At 37.4% G+C, this 18,256-nt stretch overlaps 1 protein-coding gene across 1 annotated transcript in view; it reads right to left on the reverse strand.

The window, feature by feature from the left end:
• ATP6AP1 (ATPase H+ transporting accessory protein 1) overlaps positions 1-18,256 on the reverse strand; it is a 54,244-nt gene that overhangs the window by 11,887 nt on the left and 24,101 nt on the right. Inside the window, exons 7-8 of the mRNA XM_074901568.1 lie at positions 2,035-2,276; positions 1,375-1,428 (exon numbers count right to left, since the gene is read on the reverse strand). Of these exons, the coding sequence (XP_074757669.1) occupies positions 1,375-1,428; positions 2,035-2,276 (296 nt within the window). The remainder of the gene's footprint in view (positions 1-1,374; positions 1,429-2,034; positions 2,277-18,256) is intronic.

An 18,256-nucleotide genomic window follows, 5' to 3' on the forward strand; every position in this document is an offset into this window, starting at 1 on the left:
AGTATTGAAACCCAGAAATGTTTGATTCCATCACCAAGGACAAGTCTCAAGGATCCTAAACACAGCTAACTACAATATTCCAAAAAGTAAAAATACTATACTAACAGCAGTTTTATCTCTACATTATGTTCTTTCACAAATCTCTAGATTCTTGGGGGGGGAGGGGGGGGGGGAGATGTTAAATAACAAAGTATGTTTGTTTTTTTGCCACCTTTCATGGTCTCTGATGATGACTGCAAGTGTCTCTGTGCACTCTAAATGCAACTCCAAACACATCGCTGACTCCCTTCAACACAATTCCTTCTGGGGGCCCTTTTACATACGTGTAGAACGTCCTTCTATCTCAGTGTAAATAATGGTATTTATTAATTTGTGCTTATCATCTTTGTGACATGTGCCTGTTTTAATCTCCTACCAAAATGCTGTTCAAGCTCTGATTGTTTCCTACATTATTATTTTAAACTTCCTCTCTTTGGTTTCCTTGGATTTCAATTTCCCTTATTCAAGATGTCAGAAGCATTCTATATGGCAGAAGTAATTTGGTTTTCTGCTGCCCAGGCAAACATCCAGTCCCTCCTCTGATATATGCAAATTTGATTCAGTGCAAATTCCTTGGCCTGAGTCCTTCCCAAACAAGTTTAAGCAATTAACTGAGGTACCTAAATGAAAAAAGCAGGCCCCATTATCTTTGCTAGAGCTTAAGAAAATAATTTTAATGGCTGTTCCTGCTGCTGAGGGGAAAACTGAGGTTTGTGGACCAGCAGCTGTATGACAGCCCTCAAGCAGTAGCAGATGCTTTTCCCATCTCTAGAATCCACTAGCGAGAGCAACAGCTCCAAGTTCTTCCTTTGACTTTTCATCGCAAGTCTTCCCATTGCCTAACTTTCCTTCCTTCTTCTCATGGTAGGAGAAAAATGGCCTTGTCACCACAGAGCAGAAAAACTATGAGGTTTTGCACCCCTTATTAGCCACAAACTAGCTCTGACAGAGTACACTGGTAATCCAGATTAGGACTAAATACAACCCTGGCCATGCAAGTAGACTTCAGGCCCTAGAACTGTTTACAACTCACAGTTAGATTTCCCTGAGACAGGATCATGGTTTGATCCTATTAGCAAAACAGGATGTTTCATATACCAGTATCTTACAGTATGGTTATTTGCCTACACCACTTTTTCAGAACTTTAGCTGAGCACATTAGTATATTCTCTCTATAAAGACCGTATTATTGTTCTCCTGTATAGTAACTCATCAGAACAGAAACTAAATCCTAATTTCAAAAGCATTTTCACTTAACTCCTTCTCTTTTGGTACTAATTTACAAACAGGCTTTGTACGTCACAAAGATCTATTTAAGAATAAATCATAAATTACCTTATCTCTAGGCTGCTGATTCCATTCACTGGCTTTGTGTATTTTAATGACAGTCTAAGAATAAGAAACAGATTTGTAATGTTAGAGTAGGCAGCCTTAATTAGATCATTGTGACATTTCAATCACAGGGAATATTCTAAATCAATAGGCAATTATAGAAGTCATATAGCAAAGGTTCAGTACACAAAAAAATATGACAAAATATTTCTATAGTTCTTTTTACCCAAGAGCAGGTGCTTCAGAGTAAAGGAAAACAGAGATCATGTTTCATTAATGTACTTTGAGCTGAATTACTGCCTAGTAACTGGCAATACTCCTCTTCAAGGGAATTTTACAATGAAATTATGATCTCATAAATGCTGGTGGAGATTTCTGTGATTGTAAGATTGGGCATGGGGAAACCTGTTCGGACCAAATATAAACAAACAAGGAAGTAAGGAATGTAAGAGGGAAAATGCTGTGAAAGAAAGAGGCTGCATCTGAACAATTTTTGTGGTCTTTACTCAATCTCTTTCTTCCAAGAATATCCAATTTAAGTTTTTTGTATTTTGGATGCTTTAGAAAAAGAAAATTAAATTAGTATTAACTTGACATTGCACTATTTCTGATTAGTTTTCAGAATCACATGTATAATGATATGAAGTTTCTTGTGCTACTCACGTTGTGTTGATGTCTGAGCACTCAGAGGAATAAATATCCACATTCTGGGTTATAAATGTTGTGTTTGTCAAATCTATAAAAACTGAATTGTTGGCTTTGAGGCTGAAATTTCTAGCATAAAAAAGGATGCATGTATCATTTCCAGTGGTCACATTCAGAGGAGGATATGATAAACTGTCTTCTTCCTCAGTGGCCATTAACTGTCGTCTTAATCCCCGCACCACATCAGTTTTTCTAGAAATCTGGAATAACAACACATTAACAATTCATTTCCCTTGCAAGAAATATCAGTTGAACACAGAACTTCACCATTCTGTACCATGAGCCCCCTTCCCTCTTAAATCCTCAGTCAACCCAATATTTATTATTGTTTGCCTATTTACTTGGCAATATGGAGGAAAGTGAGGTGGTGTTAACCTAAGGTTCCCATGGTCAGGTGTCCACATGTGAAAACAAGCACCAGTGACTTTAGGCAAATGAACATAAAACCATGTTGTTAATGTTGCCTTAAGATAGTAGTATGCACTAGTGCTAACAGGTAGAAGAATTTTTTTTTTTTTACAGAAGATTATACTGAAAAAAATCAACTTTTTTTTTGCAATGAAATAACAAGAAAACTTCAACTTGCCAGTTCAGTGACCACCCCCCTTAGTAACAATAAGTTTTTGCACTCGTCCTTTTAACAGGCATGAAATCAGGCTACTTAACTACAGAAGTGTTAGATTTAGATTTAGATGGCTTGTGGAAAAAAGATCTATGCTCATTTGGTTGATATGGTGAACTCTGATAAGAGACTTCACTGCATATATACATTTGCTTTTAGGACTTTTCCAGGAATTCCCTTTAATAACTAATGCCTTTTTACAAATGTGTCCAGGGCATCCTTGATAAAACAGACTCATAGATATCAACAGTAAAAACTAGTGGACCTTATCAGCCAATAACTTAAACCTCTTGTTCATATCTTACTCTTCACTTCTTACCCTGTTCATATCTGGGCTATTCCATTTATTTTTAAGACCCATGTCAACTTTACAACTTTGTATTCTACAAGTGGCCTCTGCTCTTGGAAAACTTTGGGATACAAGAAACGAGAGGCATCACAGGGGTTATCAGAACTACCATTATGTGGAGCTATTGCCTGAAACCACTTTTAATGGGTTTAAAGACAGGCTAGGACCATTTTCGAGTCTGGAACAGAGGCTATAATATTGCTTCATAACCTGCCTGTGGAGAGGGGCCCGGAAGATTCTGTCACCTTAACTGCTGCTCTCTAAACATGGGCCATCTGTTATTTACAACACATCTTTGCAGATACCTCATTCTACAAACAAAGTACAATGGGCTGAGTTAAAAACCTTTGACTAAATGCTCAAATGAAGATTGCAATCTTCCTCTCCCATACATGCATACTTTATGAATTTATTTTTAATTCAAAGTAGTGCCTTTTCAAATACACCAGAACATGCATTATTTTAAATTAATACCATTTTCTTTAAAAGAAGAGTGTACAACAAAAGAAAATATTCCACTTTTGATATAAAACTTTTAATCTTCCCTTAGGCTCACCTGAAATGTAATCATTTCATTTCAAACTGAGAGGAAGAGCTGAAGTCTAAATTATATCCTGTCTAACAATTGACTTCACTATGTGGGCCCCGTGCATCGTCTAAAGAGGGCTTTAAAAACCACCTGCTAATAGCTGAAAAAATTCTACATTGGAGACTGTGACTGGACTAACTTGGGGGATTAGGTTTAAGTATCTTGAAATAAAAGAAAGCTATTAGAATATAATCATGAGACTACAGCTTTATTTCTTTTGCTCTGCTGCCAGTACTTTGTCATAAGGCTCTCACATAAAGATTCCCTCTCGTCTCTGAAAAAGCATATGAACTGAAAGAGCATTTGCCTGTGAAGAAGGGGTGTCAGGTATGAAGGAATCCACTAGTTGCCTATGCTTAAACCTATTTTAACAAATTTACCCATGACGAAGAAGGGCAGAAACACAGCTTGCCAAAAGCATTTCTAAAAGTGGGCTTTGCTTTGGTCATATTTGTGGCTGAAAATACTGTCAGTCACAGACTGTGCAGCCCAGCGAGTCCTCATTGTACAGCTCTAGGCAGGCAGGATGACTACACTAAATGGGAGCCTGAAGGTACCAGCTCTCTGCAGAAAAATGTCCCTCAAACACTTACTGGCCTGTATCCCTTCAGCCTGGAGATGCATTTCTTTAAGTTATCTGTGGGTGAGGTAATTTATCACATTCAAAATCAGAAAGCATTACCTCACAGAGATTCAAGAAAATATAGTCATGAGGCTGGAAGGAAGATCTCTGAAACACCCCAGTCTGTGACCAGCTGGAGACCTGAAGACAGCAGTCATTCCTCCCAGCTGACCTGCAGTGGGAAGCTGAGAGCTCACCCAGTACATCCCTGACTCTCTGTTTCAGGCACATTTTCTTATTCTGTTGTTGCTGGACAAACATGAGCTTACTGTATTAAAATCATTCTCTCCATGACATATAATTCATGCTAAACTATAAATTACAAGATACTTCCTTGAGAAATGGATTATATTTACATTGAATTCTTGTAAATCAAATTAGATTATTATTTCAGAACAATCCATGGTGGCAGTGTTGTCAATCAATGACCCGTATTTTATTCTGCTGTTTAGTGCTCCCTTTACCTAATCTGAAGAGTCACTGTCTTGTTTCTCTGGATTGATTAATGACCTTTTTGATCTCAGATATGCAGTGATCAATGACAAGACGTGATTAAATAAGATACAGAAAAGTATTTACATTGTCCTAGACCAGAATTGAACGTCGTAACTACTAACTGGACCAGCAATAGAAGTAGCCTGGTCAAAATTATTCCCTTTGATCTGTGTTACAAGCCTCCTAATTCAGAATCATCTCTTTTGGAAAGGAGAAAGGCAGCTGATCTGGCAACATTTTGATGCACCAACATACTGATATTTTTCAAAGCAAACAGACCTTACATCCAAAATTATTCATTTGTTTTGTTGTTGTTGCTGAGATTTTGTTGGCTGTTCTAAAATAGAATGGCTAGAGATAAGAAAAAAAAAGATTTGGGGCCATTTTATATATTTGAAATTACAAATATAAATTGAATAGTTTCAAACACATATAAGAAAAATAAAAAATACTGGAAAGATAAAATTTTCATTGGCTGAAATGATGAACGGTAATGAGCCACAGAAGCAGGCTACATTTCACACTAGTTTCAACGTGGGATTTTTTGGATATCAGTTCAACAGATGGTTATGCCTTCCTTTTCAGTCTTGTATTTCTTGGCTTTTTTATTGCTATGTTTAGGTGTGCACATCAAGAATAAGAAAACTGTCCTGGTGATGCTTGTTGCTCCATTTTTTTTCTGACAGTATGGATCTATGACCACATCCTCTCTGTGGAGTTGTTGCTCTTATTGTAACAGCTAGAGGAAGGGGAAGGTCTTTTTGTACTTTTAAGGAGGGAGGAAGAAGAGTCCACTCCCTTTCTCTTTTGAGGTTGTATCTTAGCCTAGTCACTACCTCCATACTGTACTGTATACTACATTGCACAGTATATACCCTACTTAGATAGCAAATGGTAATTTTTCCAAATGTAGTTATAACACAGTTAAACCAGCTGTTGGTTTCACAAAACCACATAAAAACCTTAGCTTATTAAAAAAAAAAAAAAAAAAAAGTGCAGTATAAGAACCAGCTATTGCTTAATGGTATCAAATTTCACAAATGCAGAAAAGAGCCTGAAAATATTTAGGGCATGCAGCTATAGAAAAAAGTTCAAAATATGTTGTGAAAGGGAAGGTCAAAGGATCCTTTTGGGTCACTTGTGGTGTCCTGAATCATGAGGTGTAACATCCGAGGAGGGGAGGGCAGGCACTGCAACTGCTACCACAGTACCCCAAAGACAAATACCTGTTATCTGAACTAGATTTTGGTTTTGGTATCTACTCATAATGTACCATCAGTAATCCTTTTGACAGGATACCAGGTTGACTGTACACTTGTATTTTCTCAATTTAACAGGGATACTTACCTTTTTTTTTTTTTTTTTTTTTTTGTGAGGTATTCTATATTTTTTCTATATAATTTTAAGAATGACACTAGGAGGCTGCTGTGTATGGAGTGCAGGGGTGCTGCTCCCAGCAGAATGGCAGATCATGCTGCTTTCTGGGGTTTGGCTGTGGCACATCAGAAGCCACTCAGCATTCATATCCCAGACAAGTATCAGCACATTTTGAATCCTTTTTCTGAAATTACCATTTCAGTTTCCTTCCCAAGCAAACAGGTCAGTTTTCCTCCATGTTTTCTAACTGGTGTAGCATCATGGCCTCACTACAGACAGCATCACCACCACCCCTGCTAATACATAAGTTTTTCTGAAAGATACTGTACCACAAATGCTGCTTGTATCGCAGTGATAAAGGTCAAAAATTGGAAAGGCAAGCATTAGAATTTGGTATAACCACAAAGATGTTCTTTGCAGTGTTATTTATTAAAGGACACGTATAGCAAGCAGAAGGAATGCATTTGATTACACTTATTTCATTCATCTGTCAGTGCAAGACTGTTGCATAACAGTGCTTTGAGCTGTCAAAATCTAGAACACTAAGCAAAGAGTTACCAATTATCTCTATTTTTGAGAGTTTGATCTGCTTACATTTTTATGATTTCTAATGTTTTATGGCTTTTGGTTTTTATTTCCCTTCTAGGCTGTCTTAAAATATAATCTCAATTTTGGCCCTAGATTTGGTGAATCTTGCACTCCATAGAAATCTCAAGCTGTTACCCTCTGTTTTATTGAGGAGACTGCATTTGTCCTGGATTCATCTTCTGATACACTAGAGGGTCTTACTGCCATCCAGAGGGACCTCCACAGGCTGAAGAAATGGGCTGACAGGAATTCCATGAAAGGGGAACTGCAAAGTCCTGTGCTTGGGGAATAACAACCCCAGGCACCAATACACACTGGTGCCAACTGGCTGGAAAGCAGCTTTGCAAGAAAAGGACCTGGGAATCCTGGTGGACGCTAAATTGAACATGAGCCAGCAATATGGCAAAGGAAACTAATGGTATCCTGGGCTGCATTAGACAAAGTGTTGCCAAGCAGGTCGAAGGTGGGTGATCCTTCCCCTCTACTCAGCTGGTGAGACCACACCTGGAGTGCTGGGTCCAGTGCAGGGCTTCTCAGTATGAGAGACATGAACATACTGGAAAGAGTCCAACAAAGGGCCACAAGGGTGAGGAAGGGTTTGGAGCATCTCTCCAATGTGGAAAGGCTGAGACAGCTGGAACTGTTTAGCCTGGAGAAAAGAAGGCTCAAGAAGGGAATCTCACAAATGTGTATAATTACCAGAAGGGAGATTGTAAAGAAGACAGAGGCAGGCTCTTCTCAGTAGTGCTCTGTGACAGGACCAGAGGTAATGGGCACAACCTGAAATGCAGGAGATTCTGTCTGAACATCAGGAAACACTTTTTCTACTGTGAGGGTGACTGAGCACTGAAGGTTGTCCAAAGAAGTTGTGGAGCGTCTATCCTCTGAGATGTTCCAAATCCAGATGGACATGGTACTGGGAAACTGGCTCTAGGTATTTTCCTGACTAGTAAGTGAACTACACATATTTTACCTACTACTTTCTCCAACTCCTATAGTTTGAATTAACTTATCAGCACAAAATGTGAACCATGAGATATTGTCTGTCCATCACCTACAAAGATATGAAATTAGGCATAGTACTTAGAAAACCCAATGGTTCAGAGCAGTACAAAATTCTAACCCAATGGTTCAGAGCAGTACAAAATTCTAAGCAAGTTCAAGTTGAAATGCAGGCTGTGATGCAGCAACTACACTCTTGTGCTCTGTTGCAAAGGATCTTACCTACCTGCAACTATTTTTGACTTTCATTCTTTATAACTAAAACTGACAGAGACAAAATTTCTGCTCTGCTGCAACTGAACCCAGAGGATGATTAAACTGCATTTTCCACCAGGAGTGTTTGTAAGGTGACCTAGTTATACTCAGAATCCCCCAAATATTTCTAGTGGATATGCTTAGCTTATCAGGAATTACCAGAAGCTCATCTGAATACATCTTTCTTGCTCATTTACCTATCTCATTCAAGGTGGTATGTTATCACAAATTCAAGGTATTTTTTCCAGTTTGAAATTTCTGTCCATATGAAATCACCTGAAATTTTATACCTTGAATATAATACAGCTAAAACTTACATATTTAAAGACTGCACAAATCCCAAGTAATTTCACTTGCAGGTGTTACCAGAACCAGAATTCAATTTCTGAAATTGCTCTTTCCTTCCGCATTAATTATCTTCAATGCAAACAGCATGAGGTAAAGCTACAATACAGTTTTCAAGGGAAACAAAGCAGGTAAAAATGTTCATTTAATAGATTCAGGATAATTTAGAAACCTTGCTTAGAAAAATCAATTTTTGTATATGTATATAAACCACAGTAAGGCCTTTGGATTTTAAGATCCAGGTCCTTCCATTTTGACTCAGACATATTTCTTGTCAACATTAATGATTTTTTTCCTGAGTAGAAACTTTAAATTGACCAGAATCACCAGTCTGCAGAAAAAGCAAGGAAGTATGTAATGCACTTCAGTGAAACACAAAATAGAAAATTTGTTCTAAAGTTACAAGCAAAGAGAGAAACATGCTTTAAAATAAAAATAATCTAATTCAAAATCCACCCATAATTGCACTATGACAATACTTGGCATAAGTATGGACTTGGATATCTGTATTGCTCACATATTTATGTGCATTCACACATACACATATATAGAAAGAATAGAGTGTAAATATACTCAGAAATGGAGAATTTCTCAGAAATCTTATTCTTTTCCCTGCTGACCACAAGCATCTATAGGTAGATCCAAATGGAGAACACAGGTCTGAAGGCATTTACAAGAGAACTGAGAGAAGGAGCTTAAAGTGGTCATACTTAACAGCACACACGAATTAAAATATTTTCAAACAGGATTAAGTTTGCATTGGTGAAACTGGAATGGACTCCTCACAAAAAAATGACATTAAACTTCCAGAAAATGCTTTCCTCCTTAACACTATACTTTCTCCTTTCTACTTCCACTTCAGTAGCTGGTAGGGAATCATTAGGCCACTGATTGCTGTCACACTGAAGTGAATTCTATGTTATTTCGCGCCTTTGCAATGCAACTATAAGCCTAACCAAGACATCAGAATAAATGTCAATAGCATGACATTTTGCCCAGAGGAATCCTTCATCTCTTTTTCCCTTCTTTATTAACATTCTGATAAATCAGGGGAAAAGGAATGCACAGAAATGAGGTACATTATATCAATAGCAATCATTAACAAAATCATTAACAAAAAATGATTACTATAATTTTAGTGCTCTGCAGGATATATGACCAAGCTTACTGTCTCACATTATCATCTGATGGCTTTCCTGTCCAACCATGTATACTTCTACCAGCAAGCCAAATGGCTCAGGGACTGTGACACTCAGCTCCTACCCAGTGTTCTGCATCTCCAAGGGTTTTTCACACAAGCAAGGCTGGGACACGAGTGTTAAAGTTAAATATAAGTCCCACTGTAAGAGATAATGATCTCACTGTGAAAGATAATGTTCTCTTTTACAAGTGATAGTAGTGTTACAACTTGTGGAGAGTACCCAAGTCATGATCAAGCACTTTAGATCTTCTGTTAGAAGGGACAATAAAACTGCAATATTTATTATACTGCTCAGTTCAGTGGACCGCATAAACACAATCTGCAGTGTCAGCTCATATGTTTATGGTTAGATGTGTTTCTTCATAGGCCTGTCCTTTTGCAGCACCGGGCTGTAAAACAGATCTCTTGACTGTCACTTATAGAGAATATGACTACTCTGTGCAACTGAATATGGTGCAGAGACGAGTGAGTTAGCAGGGACCATGCAAGTGACAGAAACCAGAGCAGAGGAAGGTGCTGTGATGCAGCACTTGTGACAGTGTTTTGCTTGGAAGACCTTAAAATAAGGCAAGGAAATTTTGCATGTATGGGATGCACATCCATAAATGCCACAGTAGTCCCAATTTTCTGAGGAAAATTATGCATCTTTCTGGTTATTTTCTCACTCCAACTTTTAATTGATTTTTACACAAAACTTTTTCAACTAACTTAAGGAAGAGTAGGAATTGGCCTATAAAAAGATCTTGATTTTACAAAGTAAAACAGAATATGTATAAGCTGGAATAGCACTGAAAGGAGCTGCTATACTTAATTCTCCACCTTAAATTTCGCTTAGGCCAAATAACACAAATACAATTATTCCAATTAAAACAATGTCTTGGTTATCTACCAGAGTGTTAAAAATCATTTACATCCTTTTAGCTAATCAGATTTTTCAATCTAATATACAAAAGAGAAAAAAAATATATTGTATTAAGAGCTTGCATTGTAAACCAGAATTAATCCTGAAAGGAATTTACCAGATTTATCACTCAAAGAGTATTCACTGATGCCAAGTTTTTCAGCTTTAACATTAGATTTTGGGCCCTGTTTCAGGCAATTGCACCATAAAGATAAAAGAAGCTACAGATTTTATATCATTTTTAGGCTGCTGAGGGGAATACCCACTCCACCTGGTTGTTTTCCCCACTTTCGTATGTCCATATGTGGAATCCAAGTTGCCATGGGAGATGTGAAAAAGCATGAGGAGCCTCTGCTGCAATAAGAAGAAATCAATATGTAGTGAGGGTTGGACTGAGGTTGGGGTCTGGTGGGTTATCTGATTGAAAAAATGCAGACAGGAGCCAAAATGTGTTATTCACAGTGCTGGGAGAGTTGCCAGCACTGTTTGTCCCAGATGTAGGCTAGTCACAGGGAAATCAAAAATATGAAGATCCATAAAAGTCTCCCTCCTTCCACTTAACATTTTGATCCTGCAGCACTTTGAGAACTAATATGCAAAACTAGGGAGCCTGTCTCCTTTTTTTCCTAACTTGAAGAAGGAGGTGTGGACAGGATGATAGTATTACATGTTACACTTTGAATTTTTATTGATACTTCAAGGACATGAATTTTTAACTTTAAGAAGTTACACATCACTCTTAAAATTCCTCAAGTCTGACTGTAATAAATCACAGTCTAAATACCAGTATGTTTTTCAGATAGTCAGATTCTCCTTGTAAAATACTGTGTTCAATGTGACGATGCCATTTTTTGCTCTCAGCATCTCCATCCGTGTGTAACAACTCTTTTGGGGAAAACAGAAAGGCAGAACTTGCGCTGAAAGACCTTGTGAGGGGATTCAGGCTCTGTCTTCCTAGTTTTGCTGAATCCAAAGGCAAAGGCCAATAATTCTAGCAAACTGGATCTCTTTGACAGAGAAGTCAAAAAAAGCATCTTTTTCACAGAAAATCAATAAAAAGGTACTTACCTTCTACTCTGCTGTCTTGCACTCAGTATCCACTTAATTTTTCTAACAGTAGTGTATGTAAGCTAGAAGGTATATATATAAATGAAACCCACATCATAAAGTCTAGACAAAGCTAATCTTAGAAATAACATCCATGCGTTTTTGGAGATCACCATGCTTTCTCTTCTCTTAATTAAAGTTTTTCTCAAAATAGATGTATTTCCATCAAAGCCAAAGTTAACCCTTCCAGTTAACACATCTCAGTCAATGTCATCAATCTCAATTTCATAATTTCCTTCATCTCTTACCAGTCTCTAGCTCATCAACTCAAAGAAAATGAGACCGAAGCATGCAACCTTTGCTAGTATTTAGGTATAACTGCCACCTCTGTGGCTGGTAGTAATTGACCCTTGTCATGATGCTTTGAAATTAAACTTCGGAAAACTGAATTGTATAAGGTGAGGGGTATTTTTTTCTAATACCAACCTGCTTCTAGCACTTTTGTGGGACTGCCTTAGCAGCTTGATGCCTATTAGCTGTTTCTACACCATAGCCAAGTTCAATGCCAGTTAATGGCAAGCCTGGCTGGGCATTTGGTTCATCCACAATCAGTTGCTCCTGCTGGCAGTTCAGATCCTGAGAAAAACTGTGGAGCAGTATCAAGGAATATTATTAGGGTCATAAGGAAATCATGTATTGGGGAGAAGGAAGGAGTTTTCAACAATGAGAAGGCAAAGTGGGATTCAACATTTACCTTGCAATAGTTCTGTTCAATGTAAGGCAAAAAACCCTCTTTATTCTGTTCTGGATTTTGAAAGTGATCTGGGTGAAAGCCCTAGAGGCAGACATATCTAGCTGTTAGAATACCTGGGTTTAACTTTCATACCATAGTGCACTAAAATGTAGAATGATAGTTTTTATGATTCATTAAGTTGTCTGTATGTGAAGTCACTCAATCATTTGGGCTAAAACAAAAATCCCGCCACAGAAGAACAGCTGCAATGTTTCGATAAAATTGTAAACATTGAGGGTTTAGTAAAATGAAAAGGACAGAACAAGAACAAAATATGCAATGTAATATCAAATTTGATGTCGGGTGCCATTTCATGTACGGCTTTTACAGCAATGACTCAATTAACAAATTAAATAAGAGGCCTGTGGCACTTTGGCAGGAAAAGGATGAGTTTCTTGCCTTTTTTTTTTGTCTACCAGTGACACTAAGGACATATATCATACAACAACCCAATAACAGTGATTCCTATGCAAGGTTGGAGTGAGCTGGTAAACCTACATGGATCTGTACGGGGCTACAATAATAGGTTTGATCCCATAAGAATCAAAGACTTGTCAACCTCATGCTGGGCAAATTTGCCTCTTCTCTTGCAGCATCCCCAGCTAACAGTCCAGAGGTCCACTGGAATGTCCTAGAGCCATTGGCTCTGGGTCTGCTATAGCTTGACTAGTGCTAACACAAGTGACTGCACAGGGGCCTGACTGTACAGGGCTATCTCTTCAAAAGATATTAGCACCACAAGTTTCTGTAATCAGTTTATAATTAGACAACTTTCTAAAAAGAAAGATATCATATGTTAGGTGACTGAAATCTGATTCAATTTAAAGTTGTCATCTACCAGGGATGCAGTAATACGGTCCTCAGAAAGAAATAAGATCTGTATTTCAATACACAAACACTGCCGTAACAGTCTGTCAACATTTTATTAACACCCTGGCCTAGTTCTTAGCTTTGTCTGCTAAAGCTCTAATGTGCAGACTTTGTGAACAGAGGCTTGTATGCAATTCCAGGTTCACAGATTTTTAAGGAAAAGCCTGTAGGATTTAATAAAAGTAAGTTTTAGAGAGAACATTTCAACAGAACTATTCACCACTAAAGCAAGTATATATTTCTCTATTGAAGTCATAAATATGCTTGAAAATTACACAAAAAAAATATGGTTCTCTATCCTAATTTTAGAGGTATGTATGCTGTACTGATGAGTTTAACGGCTGCATATGCACAATGGCTATGTATGAATAATGACAGCCCCTCTTTTCTGTTTCAGATGACAGAAGATCATTAGCTGATGCTTTGTAGAGAGTCTAATATTTCAGAGGATACCAGGCAGGGTAACAGTTAGAAAGTAGAGAAGAACACAACCACTACACGCATAGATATAACAGACCTAGAACTGTGCAACAAAATGTCTTCCTACCCCAAAACATTGAATTTCTAAAATTGGAACATTCCATGGCACTACATGAAGTGGATGAATTCTTTGCTGAAGTGAAAAGAAAGATAAAATATGATGTACCAGTTGAGACTAAAATGAAATAATCCAGGTTTCTTCTAACAAGTCTTAACTGTGTTACAGATTGCATGCACTAGAATTTAGGGGTTTATTATTCTGCCATCAGATCACCCATACTTGCCAGGATCAGGGAACTGCATTTTAGTGATTTTTGGCAAATTTTTATGTCATGTGTTGGAAAAGTGTGTCTTTGTTCCTCTAACAGCTATTCCTTTAACACAGACAACGGAGACTGCAATAGAAATCAAATGGTGCAGGATATAAATGTTTTGCCAGTGCATAGGCATCCCTGTGTTTGTACTCATTGGTTATTTTGCTAGATTTTTTCACTTAATTTCCTACAAATGGAAGGAAGACAAGAAAAAGTGCAGGTAGATGTTCAGGGCAAGGCTGCTCTGACCACATGCAGGAGGTACCTAGCCACACAGCACCAAGCTCCTGGCTCTTCAGCTGTAGGAGCATGTTGGGAGGAGACATACACTATGATCCCCTGGGTGGATGGGATCATTACCTGTTTCTAACACTTTGCTTCTCCAAAATGGGAATGTACCTCTGCCTCTGAAAAAGTTCATGCCTATGGGCTTTGGTGTCTGGAGAAGGAGCTGAAGATATAAGTCTCTGTGCTCACCAGAAGCAATGACTAGGGAAAGGATTCAGAGTTCCCTGAGGCAACTTGCAGATCCTTACTCACAAGGATCTTAGGAATCCAGCCTGTTTCACTGCACTGAAAGCAGAGAAAACTGCACCAATCTTGGGGTGCTACCTACCAAACTTCCAGCTGACACAGTCACTTTTTTTTTGTTATGGATTTCCTGGTTGCCAGCAGAACGTTTCCTGTGCAGCAGGCATTTTTTTGATGTGGCAACTATTTTAATTTTCAGAAGTGTTGCTTCTACAACTTAATAGGCAATCATGAGGAGGAAAGTCCGTGAGCTTCCTTTGGTGGAGCTTTGTTTAGCCTGTTGTGTGTCTCTTCTGGCTCATGGCCTTTAGTTAAGTAAGTAACATATTACCTTTTACATTCCTGCCCCAGAGAAATGCTATGTCAATATTGCAGCCTTCCACTACCAAGACACAAGACCAGCTAAACTGTGTGAGACCAAAGGTCTAGATCACTGCCAATGCTACTGGTAGTAACTGGCAGCTAAAAATAAGAAAAGGGTAAATACAAACAATATTTGTCCCAGGGTACCCTCCTTTATTTCTGTAATCTTTGGGTTAGAAACCTTCAGAGCTGAAGGCTGCAAATAAACACATGTAATAGGATCTTCTTTCATCCTTCCTATCTTTCTTCACTTTTGTCATGCAAAAATAGATTCTTTTGTTTCTTTAAAGTAATTTGGTGCTCCTGAATTCCTGCATTATGGTCTGTGAGTGGTGATAATCTTGAATACTGGCCAGAGATATTAAGTAATTATTTCCTGTTTAGCCTGTCCATGTTATTAATAGTTTTCTTTTTTATTTCCCTCTTGAATTGTCACTTTTCCTAACTAAAATATTTTAACCTTATAGCTCTACTGTATCCCTTTGGAGATGGGGTGGCCAGAAACACACACACTATTCCACTGGCAGTCCTGCACTCACCAAGGACTTAGTGAACTAGTTGATGCTTGCTGCTTTGCCTTCTTCCTTTCTTTCCAAATGATTGGTAACACTCTGTTCACTCTTCATTCCTCTGCTGACTGATGTTCCAAGAGATCTACCCACATTTGCACTGTAATCCCTCTTCTGAGAAATAACAGCCTCTCACCACAGTGTTATATGCATATTTAAGGTTTTCCTTAAGCGTGTTACTTTCCTTCATACTGGATTTCATCTGTCATTTTATCACCCAGTAATGCAGTGCTGTGAGCGGTTTCTCCAACTTGTCAGTACATCAGCCAACTTTGGCACCTTCAGATTTCAGTCCTCTTTCCACACTAACAACAACTCTGTTGAACGGTGCAGGCGTCAACATCAATCCCTACAGAATCTGGTAGTTACTCCCCACTGTAAACATCAATCCTTTATTTTTATCCTTTGTTTCCTACCTTTATATTTTTTATTTTTGACCCAGAAATAATTTCACCTTTGTACCTTTTTTACTGTAGCAACAGGATCACTTTTACCTATGTATTTTATACTTCCTAGAGAACACCAAATCCATATCATATTTTCTTCATATATGCACATATTTACTGCTTTAGTTTCAACTACTTTTGTCAGTACAGAAGGTAGGATTCCTGTTTATTTCTCCAGAGATATAGAGCCTTTTTTCAAACCCCATCTCACACTTGCCACTTCCTGTTCCTCTGGGATTAAGGCCAAACTGATTTATAATTCTTATTTATATATATCATATAAGTTACAAATTGTAAGTTGCATATTATAAATCATGACAATTAATAGTTTGGCAGTTTCTTAGTTTAATTAAAACAGGTGAAAATTATCTGGCCTTGGTGATATAACATTAATTTTATTGATTTATTCTGAAATCTCTTCTACTACCCCCTCAGTAACAGCAAAAGGTTTTGAGGCTTAATGATTACTGAAAAAGTCTTTGAAATGAGAACTTCTCTATGTTCCTCAACAGAGATGATCAGCACACAGACTCATTTTACTTTGTGTGGTCACTCATTTTTCTGAGTTCCTCTTTTTTATTAGATCAAATGCTCTCTGACAGAATTCCTGTCTAATGTGGTTTTATTAATAGCTTTTATGTTTTTTGCATATTATTCCTCTGAATGTCTTCAAGGCTGCAATATGATTTTGCCCTAAAATTGCAATAATTTATATTCCTTTTAATTTTCTGTATGCATACAGGACTTGGTTTTTGAAGCATGGATTTATTACATTTAATAGCCTCGTATCTTTCATTCTGTTGTTTAATTATGACACAGTTTGGGATGTTTCCATGTGGGGAGGAGGGTGAGGGGAAAGAAACAGTCTTTCAAAAATGCTGTTTGACGTATAGTTTTAGTTTTTAATATGCTGTGTTTAAACAGTTTGCATTCCATCTACACACAGTGTCAGTCAACATAATTAGTGGAGCTTACCGGGCAATTCACCAGATCACAGATACATGGATTATTTCAATTTTTAGGTTAAAGTTGGATGCTCTGCTCAGTCTCAGTCTTCAAAGGATCTGTTCCTAGAACAGGAATCTAGAATTCCCAGAATACTATCTTTGTCTCCTTGAATCCAAACTTCCTTTAAGATACAACAGCAGTCCTTTACAGATCTATTCTGTCACTCTAACAAATTTTTTTACCTTGGCATTTTCCTTCCAGAAAGCTTTTAGCATGCCTACCAACATGCCATATCAATACACTTGTTTACAGCTACACATTCCATTTATTCTATCTTATTTTAGCCTTATACCTTAACTTTATTCTGAATTATTGTGCTCATGACCTCTACTTATATATGACTGTATTTTTAAGAGCATTCATTTCAATTTTTACATGTACATTTTACCATTTTCTCTTTTTTTTTCCTAAGACAGAATCCACCCTCACCTGCATCCTTCACTACCATCCCACTCCAGTTTTCCTGGCCCTTAGTTTTAAATAAATACAACATTCTAATTTTGTATATATGGAACACCTCTATAGGCTTCATCTATGCCTTAAAAAGTTAGTTAACAACTGAAAATAAAAAAGTTGCTGATTAGATAAGAATAATAGTTTCATTCTATGTTGCTCTTCATTTCCCAGTGAAGTAGATAAGCATATATATATATAAAACCTAAAAAAAGCTAAAGTTGCAAAAAATTTTTAGTGAATCTTAATGCCCTAGTGTACAGTCTAGGGTTAAAGGTGAAACACTAGTTTTCAGGTATTTCCCTGAATTTCCCACTAACACATGGAATGAATCATAGAGAATTGCTAACAAGCATTTCTCACATCCTTAGCATTCAATTTCCAAACTAATTTGGCTAAATGTTTGTTCATTTTTTTCCCACTAGAATGACAACTAACTGGCTACAACCAGCCTTAAGCAGTTCTTTTGTAATGATTTAAAAAGACTCTATCTCTTTTAAATTAAAAAAAACATAACAAACCCCTGAGTTAGCTAGGAAATAATTAAGTGCATATTCTTAATCTACAAGTTAAAGTTTGTTTTTTATTTTAATAGAATTCTTTCAGTGAAGAGAGGACTAGAGGATGAAGAATTCCTGCTGTTTATTCTTTTAGGTTGGAAGCACTGATGCTTTATTATACTATGTCAAGCTATAATTGTTCCTTCAAGTGTAAAAAATACAAGGGTAAATGAATAAGGCAATTCCTATATTCAAGGATGCATAAAGATATTAACCCTGTAACCCCAACTCTGGCAAATGGCATTATAACCATTTTTCTAACATTTTGTTCATGGCAAAGCTCCCATTATATAATGTTTGAGTATGTTAAATGGTGAAAAAATTCTATTAATGAGAAGCTGTGAAGTCAGTGGGGTGGCTGTTGCAGAGTTTAGTCTCCTCAGAGTGGTGAACTGAATAA

Source organism: Athene noctua, chromosome 3 (assembly GCF_965140245.1).
Source record: "Athene noctua chromosome 3, bAthNoc1.hap1.1, whole genome shotgun sequence".
Taxonomy (NCBI): Eukaryota; Metazoa; Chordata; class Aves; order Strigiformes; family Strigidae; genus Athene; species Athene noctua.